The 10354-nt window shown below is 44.8% G+C and overlaps 1 protein-coding gene across 1 annotated transcript in view; it reads left to right on the top strand.

Moving 5' to 3' along the window:
- LOC144592999 (cyclic nucleotide-gated channel beta-3-like) overlaps nt 1-9190 on the top strand; it is an 85833-nt gene extending 76643 nt beyond the window's left edge. The window contains 4 exon segments of the mRNA XM_078398414.1: nt 4874-5051; nt 5776-5905; nt 7362-7511; nt 8764-9190. Of these exon segments, the coding sequence (XP_078254540.1) occupies nt 4874-5051; nt 5776-5905; nt 7362-7504 (451 nt within the window). The 3' untranslated portion in view covers nt 7505-7511; nt 8764-9190.
- Nucleotides 9191-10354: the final 1164 nt, after the last annotated feature.

The following is a 10354-nucleotide window of genomic DNA, read 5'->3' on the forward strand; positions in this document are numbered from 1 at the left end:
GTAGATCATCCTGGTTGCACACACAGTGTGGAATGCCTTGCAACATTTTGTCTATGACGGACTGAAAGATTTTCGGGGAAGATTTCACACCATAGGGCAGCTTTGTGTATGAATACAAGCCCTTATGTGTGTTGATGGTCAAGCACTGCTGACTTTCTTTGTCAACATTGAGTTGGGCATAAGCATGAGACAAATCCAGCTTAGTGAAGACTCTTGCTCCGCTAAGTTCTGCATACAGATCCTGAGAGGTTGGCAAAGGATACTGTTCGTCGTCAACAGCTTGGTTGATTGTGACTTTGTAGTCACCGCATAATCGAACAGTTTTGTCAGCCTTGAGCACAGCCACAACTGGCGTTGCCCAGTTGCTCTGGTCTGTCTTCACGAGTACTCCATTCCGCTCCAACCTGTTGAGTTCTTCCTCCACTTGTTGCTTTAGCGCATCCACATCTTGCTGCAGTCGAATGTGTGCAGAGTATCCTGTTATTCCCGTGTAACTGTCAGCAAATATTTCCGCATGTTTGCTTATGACATTTTCAAGACGTGATCTGGACGCATCGATGCTGAAAATGTTCTTCCAGTCTAATTTTATTTTACTCAGCCAATCCTTTCCAAGGAGGGTTGGTTTATTTCTGTAGCTGGCCACTATGATGGGCAGTGTTACTGACTGTCCATTACACTGAACTTTACAATTCATTTGTCCGCACGTCTCCAAGGCTTCGCTGGAGTAGGTTCTCAGCTTGACCTTACTCTCGGACAATGGTGTCTGTGAGAACTTTGTTTCGTACAGGTCTTTGCTCATGACCGAACAGTCTGCTGCCGTGTCAATACACATATCAATTAACTGTTCATTAACCAATAGTTTAATTCAAAAGTCCTTGTCTTGGCTGGTTGTAGGCTTATTGACATCAGTTGCATGAATGATGTACAACCCAAGTTCATTGTCATCCGGGTTCATCTCTAAGTTGTGAACTCTTTTCTGGTGTTGTCGTGTGTTTCCCACTTTAAGCTTGGCCCGACATGCTGAGGCAATATGGCCTTTCTTCTGGCAGTTATAGCACTTAGCTGTTTTGAACTGACAGGATTGGGATGGGTGATTACCGTTGCAATGATAACAACTGGCTGCACTCGGCTCCCCGCCATATTTCGGTTTCAGTTTTGGCCCCTTTTGGTTTGGCCATAGGCGCTGCTTTGTGTGTGTACACGGCCACTGCAGTATGTGGTGAGCATTCTTTGATGCCATCTCCATTGTAGTAGCAATCTTGCATGTTATCTCAAACGTAAGATCAGGAGTGCTCATGAGTCTGGACTGAATTCGTTCGTCCACTAGACCACAAACAAATCTGTCACGTAGTGCGCGTTCGAGAAAGGTTCCAAAGTTACAGTGCAACGTTAAGTTTTTCAAGGCAACAATGTACTCACTGATTGTCTCGTTTTGCTTCTGGTTTCTCGTGCCGAATTTGTAGCTTTCTGCAATTTCCAGAGGCTTTGGGTTGAAGTGCTCCTCCAACTTCTTTATAATGTCACTGAAAGGCACATCTTTTGCCTTTATGGGCGCAAGGATATTCACGAGTGTGCCGTACACTTCAGGTCCAATCTCCGTGAGCAGAATTGCTTTCATGCGTTCACGAACGGCCTTGTTTGTTGCAGCCACTACCTCTCCTTCACCACTGGTCTCCGTGATGTTGTTTGCCATGAAGAACATGTTTGCTCTCTCCATATAGGAGCTGAACGGCTCTCTACTTTTGTCAAAGATGCCCAGGCTTCCGATATAGCCCGTGGACGCCGCCATTTTTTCCCTCTCTTTTTTTTTAAACAAAGGAATGAGGAAAGTTTTTTTTTCTTTGCACAAGCTCAGATTTCCTGCCTGTTCTGGTGTAGCAAAGCACCTAAAACTTAGCAGTACAAAAGCTATGCAAAACAAACTCAGTCTCCTCCACAATCCCGTCCTCGTCGCCAATTTTGTTATGTTCAGCACGGCATAAAGATAAAGTACACTCACACGTTAGTTGCCTGAATCACACCGGCCTTTATTTACCCAGCATTCCCGGCTCCAGGAACACCCACTCATTAACATGGCACATGAATATGCATGAATACATTACACTGAACTACACGCAAAACGGTACATGATAGTGTGACAATTTTAGGCCCACCTTACTCACCGTTGTCCCATGTTCCCAATGGAAGAAGTTTCATTGAAATCTGTGTTATATTTAAAAAGTTATTCACATTTTAAAGTTTAAAAAACCATGCATGCACAGTTGGGGCCCCATTGATCTGGTACTTATGTAAGATGACCGCCGCATCCGTGCGTGCGCGGAACAATTGCGAACGTGCCTGTGCAGTTATGGCCCGTTGATCTCGGGGCGAGCAGGGCTCGGCCACCTGTCTCTTGGGGGCGGGTTTGCCGTCTCCGAAGTGGCAGGAGAGCCAGGCCTGGTGCCAGGGGAAGCAGCCTGGGCCTGGGCCTGGGCCTGGACGTGACTGGCTAACCACAAGCCTGAGGTGGGCCAAGGGGAAAGGCGGCAGCAGCGGCGGTGAGGCCGGGCGTTGGTGGAGGTGGAGGCTGGGACCTGGCACTGGGCCTGCCTTCGGCTCCCCCCGTCCCACCTCCTCGCCTCCTCAGCGCCTTTCCCACAACACCTAGAGTCCAGCGGCATCGGCGGCCATCCGGACCGGGAGGTGGGGGGGGGGGGGGGGAGAGGCACAGCCATCTACCCACCCCACTGAATCCCCGCATCTGGACCGGATGGGACAGGACACTCCCCCGTCCCCCCCTCCCCCGTCCCCGCTCCATTAATGGGGGTGGAGGGAGGAGAAGGGGGTGGTTGAAAGGGAGGGGACGGGAGGGGAGGGGGGAGGGGGGAGGAGAGTGAGGGGGAGGAAGGGAGGTAAGGAGGGAGGAGGGGAGGGGAGGGAGAGGGAGGGAGGTAGGGAGGGAGGGAAGGGGAGGGAGGGGGTAGATGGGAGGGGGAGGGGGGAGTGGTGGAGGGAATGGGGGAGGAGAGGGTGCTGCACCAATGCAGGAGAGGTTTGGGCCCAACGGGTCCACTTGGTCTAGTATATATACTCCAAAGATGTACAGGTATGTAGGTTAATTGGCTGGGTAAATGTAAAAAATTGTCCCTAGTGGGTGTAGGATAGTGTTAATGTGCGGGGATCGCTGGGCGGCACGGACTTGGTGGGCCGAAAAGGCCTGTTTCCGGCTGTATATATATGATATGATATGATATGATATATGTGTGTGTGTGCATGTGTATATATATATATATATATATATACATATGGAAGAATCTGCAAATGATCTGCTCTAGCTTCTGTTTATGATTACTTTCAACGTCACTGATGAATGACCTCAATTGTTCCACTTTCCCTGACATCTTTTTACAATATATACTCTCACTTTTTCTCCCTATCTATTCATTTAATCCTGAATTTAAATCTAACAATTTTGAAAATATGAAAGGTATGTTAAATATGCAATAAAAATTAACCTCTTTTGAAGATCATCGCAGATCTGTAGTTCTCTGTCTAGTGTACATTTTGCCATGGTCTGGAATAAATTACAGCGCACAGTGTGTGTTGATCTGATATGAGCTGTCATATTTCACTTATGCTTATGAATTAAATTCATTGATGTGGCAGTGTCAAATTACATGTCATGCACAATTATAGATGCATTCTAACCTGAATAACATAATTAAGAGACTAGTTCCTCCATCAACGATTATTCACACTCTCATAATGCACATTGGTGCAACTCAAAGGTTAGTGTTATGACATGAACAACAGTTAATGTTTTAATTCCATGTTTCACATTACAAAGCCTCCTCAAATCCTTCACACCTTCACAGGAATATTATCAAACAGATGATCCTTGTAACGCCCCACCCCATCTACCTACACCCCTTCTTCCGGCTTCACATCTCACACCTCTTACTCTTTTTTGTCTCCTTTTGATCTCTGACCGTTATCCACGCATCTGCATATTCCCCCCTCGCCTGTAACCGCCTGGCCTTGTCCCACCCTACCTCTCTTTTCCAGTTTTCTCTCCCCCTACTACAATCAGCCTGAAGCAGGGTCCTGACCTGAAACGTCACCCATCCATGTCCTCCGAGATACTGCCTGGCCCACTGACTTACTCCAGCACTTTGTGTGGTTTTCTTTTGGAAACCAGCATCTGCAGTTCCTTGTGTCTCTAACAGATGGTCACTGATTAATAGTTTCCAGAAACTGAGAGGTTGCAAATTATCCAATAGAATGACCTGTTTAATCTTGAATGTTTATTTATTGGAAACCTTTGAATTTTAAAGATAGCAAGTATTCTTACAATCTACAAACGTAAACAAGCACCTTTGCATTTTTATAATGTTACTCGACCAAGTGGACCCGTTGGGCCCAAACCTTTCCTGCATTGGTGCAGCACCCTCTGCTCCCCCACTCCCCCTTCCCCTCTCCCCCCCCCCCCTCCTCCCCCCTCTCCCTCCTCCCCTCCCCCCTCCCTCCCTCCCTCCCTCTCCCCCTCCCTCCACCCCCCTCCCCTCCTCCTCCCCTCTTCCCTCCTCCTTCCCTCCCCTTCCTCTCCCCCCCCCACTCCATCCCCCTCAACCCCCATATCCTCCCTCCTCGCCCCTCCCTCCCTCGCTCCCTAGGAGATAGATTTAAACTTTAAAATGTGAATAACTAAAAATGTAACACTGATTTCAATTAAACTTCTTCCATTAGCACCAAAGGGACGATGGTGAGTAAGGTGGGCCTAAAATTGTCACGCTATCGTGTACCGTTTTGGTTGTAGTTCAGGAACAAACAAACAAACAAATGAGAGTTTTAGTATATAGATGTCTTTTATTTTTGTTTTTATCTTTTTCTTTAGAAAATTATTAGGAAAAGCCAAAGACAAGAAGGCTGAAGTCCATCAAACCCCTAGTAAGGGGTTGGTGTTTCTAATTCCACCCAGACCAGATACTCCAAAACTTTTCCATATAATGTTGGCTGCAATAAGACAGAAAGGATTAGATCTTCTAAGGAAATTTAGGGAAACTGAAACTGAGGTAATGTCACTGCATTTTAATTGTTTTTATATTATTGAGGGATCAAATATACATAGAAATGAATGTCATAGAAATGAATGTCAAAGTACAAAAACCAATAAGAATATTAAGCCATTAAGCAGCAAAGAATCACACAACAAGAATTTCTCATCATCATTAGGCATGTGAACACCATTATTGGGTGTGATTAAATTTCCGGGGCAATAAATAACAATGGCCGAAAGACCAGATGGCCAGACAATGCGGCATTAAGAAAGTGATGTTCATCGATTATAGGAGTGAAATGAGGCCATTCGGCCCATCAAGTCTACTCCGCCATTCAATCGAGGCTGATCTATCTTTCTCTCTCAACCCCATTCTCCTGCTTCTTCCCATAACCCCTGACACCGGTACTAATCAAGAATCTGTCAATCTCTGCCTTAAAAATATTCATTGACTTGGCCTCCACAGCCGTCTGTGGCAATGAATTCCACAGATGCACCATCCTCTGACAAAAGAAATTATGTGGTGGATATTCGTATAAAGTAGCAACAAAGGCTAAATATGAACAGCGAGAGATGTATTTATCTGTACTGAGGGGAAACTAACAAGGTTGGAGCTCTCTTAACATTTTAATAGAGTAAAACTGTATAAACAACCTCAATCGCGAAGAAAAGTGTATTGAAGCAAGTACTAATGATGACCAAAATATCCAGTCTCAATGAGATTGTATTTATGTTTAAAGGCAGGCGACCCAATGATGCTGGATGCAACAGCTAAAGGGACTGAAAACATGAAACAAATTACTTCCATGTATACGGAGGGGATGGAAAGCAATGATTGTTCAAAAATTGGAGAAAAGCCTGGAACATGGGGTGTGTATTATTAATCACTTGTTTGCTGGACAGTCTGGATAGATAGAGCATAGAACACAGAACAGAACAGCACAGCACAAGCCCTTTCACCCACAATGTCTGTGCCGAACATGATGTCAATCCCATCAATAGACAATAGACAATAGGTGCAGGAGTAGGCCATTCGGCCCTTCGAGCCAGCACTGCCATTCAATGTGATCATGGCTGATCATTCTCAATCAGTACCCCGTTCCTGCCTTCTACCCATACCCCCTGACTCCGCTATCCTTAAGAGCTCTATCTAGCTCTCTCTTGAATGCATTCAGAGAATTGGCCTCCACTGCCTTCTGAGGCAGAGAATTCCATAGATTCACAACTCTCTGACTGAAAAGGTTTTTCCTCATGTCCGTTCTAAATGGCCTACCCCTTATTCTTAAACTGTGGCCCCTTGTTCTGAACTCCCCCAACATTGGGAACATGTTTCCTGCCTCTAACGTGTCCAATCCCTTAATAATCTTATACGTTTCGATAAGATCCCCTCTCATCCTTCTAAATTCCAGTGTATACAAGTCTAGTTGCTCCAGTCTTTCAACATATGACAGTCCCGCCATTCCGGGAATTAACCTAATAAACCTACGCTGCACGCCCTCAATAGCATCACTTATCTACCTGCATGTAACCCCATATCCCTCCATTTCCCGCATATCCATTTGCCTACCCAAAGTCTTTCAAATACCATTAAGGTATCAGCTTCAACCATCAGCCCCGGCAGTGTGTACCAGGCACTCACCACCCTCTGTGCATAAAACCTGTCCCGCACATCTCCATTGAACTTTACCCCCTTCACCTTAGTATTCGCCTTCTCCTCTAGTATTGAAGTGTCCATCCTCGGAAAAAGGTTCTGACTGTCTACCCCATCTATGCCTCTCATAATGTTATATACTTCCATCAGGTCTCTCCGCAATGTCCGGTGATCTAGAGAAAACAAATCCAAATCAGATGTTAGGGTGTTTAACAAAACACTGGAATTATATTGCCGCTTTTACATTGCCAACCAAAGCAAAATCGGACCCTCAGTGTGTCCATGCATGGTCTCCATTTAATTATATCTAGTATCCATGTGGTGAATCCCTAGGGTGGCACAGCGGTGCAATGGTAGAGTTGCGGCCTTATAGCACCAGAGACCCGGGTTAAATCCTGACTACAGGTGCTGTCTGTACGTAGTTTGCACGTTGTCCCCATGACCGCGTGGTTTTTCTCCGGGCGCTCCGCTTTCCTCCCACATTCCAAAGACGTGCAGGTTTGTAGGTTAATTGGCTTCTGTAAATTGCCCTTGGAGTGTAAGATAGAACTAGTGCACAGGTTGTTTGTTGGTCGGTGCAGACTTGATGGGCCGAAGGGCCTGTTTCCACGCTGCATTTCTAAACTAAACTAAATAAGCCCTGTACTCAAATTGTGGCACTTGTCCTCTCCGTAGAGCGCGGAGAATCCAGTCAACCCGAGGCCAAACCTGAGGAAGACCACTCAGCACAACACCAGTCAGCACCCCAGTCACATGGGGTTGTCAGCAGTGTGGATGTGCGCAGAGATGGAGATGCTAATACCGCTGAGGATAACTAAGTGTACGGTAAGTAACTAAGTATAGTGAGCAGCTGAGGAAGAAAACCAGCAGCTGTACTGCCCGAGTTATTGGTACAAACAACTTCAAGCAAACTGCGCTACAAACCTCACAGACTAGGAGTATCGTAGATAGTGAAGGTGGTTATCAAAAATTACTGCAGGATCTTGATCAACTAGGCAAGTGGGCTGATGAATGGTTGACGGTAGACACAAAATGCTACAGTAACACAGCGGGACAGGCAGCATCTCTGAAGAGAAGGAATGGGTGACGTTTCAGGTCGAAACCCTTCTTCAGACCATCTGCAGTTCATTCCTACACATGATGAATGCTTGATGCAGTTTAATGCAGATAAGTGCATGATGTTGTATTTTGGGACGTTTTCAACCAAGGCAGGATGTTCACAGTGAATAGCAGGGCCCGGGGAGAGTTGTAGGGCAGAGGGATCTACGAGTGGAGACACTTTGTTCCCAGAAAGTGGCATCACAGATAGATAAGGTGGTCAAGAAGGCGCTTGGCACATTGGCCTTCATCAATCCTTACTCAGTATTGAGTATGGAGTTGGACGTCATGTTGCAGTTGTACGAGACGTTGATGAGGCCACACTTGGAGTACCGTGTTCAATGTGGTCATCCTCATTATAGGAAGGATGTCAATAATGCCTAGAATCTTTTACCCAGGGAAGGGGAGTCAAAAACAAGAAGACATGTTTAATGTGAGAGGAGCAAGATTTAATACAAACCTGCGGGGCACTTTTTTCACTGAGAGTGGTGGGTATATGGAATGAGCTGTCAGAGGAGGTAGTTAAGGCAGATATTATACCATAATTTAAAAGACACATTGAGGTAGATGGATAGATAGGAGAGGTTTTAGAGGGATATGGGCCAAACACGGGCAAAAGGGCCTAGCTTAGATGGAACATCTTGGTTATCACGGGCAAGTTGGGCCAAAGGGCCTGTCTCCATGTATGACTATATGACTAGGAAGGAACAAAATGACCAAAATACGGAGATAATTGAAGGAACAAAGACCTGCTCTCAGGACTGAGTTAACCTGATTGACCAAATGGAAAGGAAGGCCATGTACAAATTTAACAATGAATCAGATAATCAACAAATGGATGTAGAATATTCATATAAACTTTTATAATTTTATGATTACAAATGAATTATTACCGACACTGTTAATCAGTTAATGGGCAATTTTATAATTGATTCAAGGTTGTTAAAGCATATTACTTTAATGATTTTGCTTTCAACAGAGCTGTAAAGCACTTCACCCTGTTTCATCTCCCAAAGTGGAAGAAAAATTAAAAGCAGGCCCAAAGCAAGTACTATATTAAGTGGACCAGCATGTGATTATCAGTCAAGCCATGAACAAGGGCAAACTACTTCAGCAGATTGCATGGGCAACTGACTTCTCAGAAAGATGTTGACAAGATGTTGAGAAAAATAGCTCGTAACTTCCCTCGACATTTGAGTGATGGCTTCCCTCGATATAAAAGGAGAACAATTTTGTGAGAGACAAACCAAAAATCCTTTGAACTTTGTGAAGTCCACAAAAATTGGGTACTCGATTATCTACTTTTACTCACATTTTATCTGGCGGGTTTGACAAATTGACTTTCAGACGTGTCACTGTTATAGCTAAGAAATGATAACTTAGTTAGACACAAAATGCTGGAGTAACTCAGCAGGACAGGCAGCATCTCTGGAGAGAAGGAATGGGTGACATTTCGGGTCTCGGCCCGAAACATCATCCATTCCTTCTCACCAGAGATGCTGCCTGTCCCGCCGAGTTACGCCAGCATTTTGTGACTATCTTCGGTGTAAACCAGCCTCTGCAGATCCTTCCTATATAATGATAACTTAGTTCTGTGCTCCCAGAAAGAAGTTGGATTTGAGGACAAAGATTGAGCCATAACATTATAACATTGCCTAAGAGCCAGTGAATATGATACCATATTTGAACCTTGATCAAATTTTGTAATTGTGTGGTCACTTCCAGTGTGTGAAACCTTCAATATTTTTCTTTTCATATTATACTTGGTGTCGATGAACATGTCTGTAAATGTTCGTAAGGTCCCTATAAGGAATGCCAACATTACTTCCCTTTAGGAAGTCGTTCCATGTATAAAAGATAAATCCAAAGTCTAATACAGCTCTTAAGAGGAAGGGAAGATTTCTTTATTAAAGAGACTTTTATTGTCAGAGTGCAATTGTGTTTTATTTTTTCATTTCAGTACAAGCTGCTTTGATTTCTCAATCGCCATTGACGATGTTCCACTGAGTTCATATCATGACTCTGAAACAGTCAACGATATAAAATGTAAAGCTTCAAGCTTCAGTATAGACCTTCATTGCGAATGGTATGTTGGCATTCATAGCGAGGGGATTTGAGTATAGGAGCAGGGAGGTTCTGCTGCAGTTGTACAGGGCATTGGTGAGACCACACCTGGAGTATTGCGTACAGTTTTGGTCTCCTAATCTGAGGAAAGACATTCTTGCCATAGAGGGAGTACAGAGAAGGTTCACCAGATTGATTCCTGGGTTGGCAGGACTTTCATATGAAGAAAGACTGGATAGACTCGGCTTGTACTCGCTGGAATTTAGAAGATTGAGGGGGGATCTTATAGAAACTTACAAAATTCTTAAGGGGTTGGACAGGCTAGATGCAGGAAGATTGTTCCCGATGTTGGGGAAGTCCAGAACAAGGGATCACAGTTTAAGGATAAGGGGGAAGTCTTTTAGGACCGAGATGAGAAAGTTTTTTTTCACACAGAGAGTGGTGAATCTGTGGAATTCTCTGCCACAGAAGGTAGTTGAGGCCAGTTCATTGGCTATATTTAAGAG

The sequence above is a fragment of the Rhinoraja longicauda genome, chromosome 4 (genome assembly GCF_053455715.1).
Source record: "Rhinoraja longicauda isolate Sanriku21f chromosome 4, sRhiLon1.1, whole genome shotgun sequence".
Lineage (NCBI taxonomy): Eukaryota > Metazoa > Chordata > Chondrichthyes > Rajiformes > Arhynchobatidae > Rhinoraja > Rhinoraja longicauda.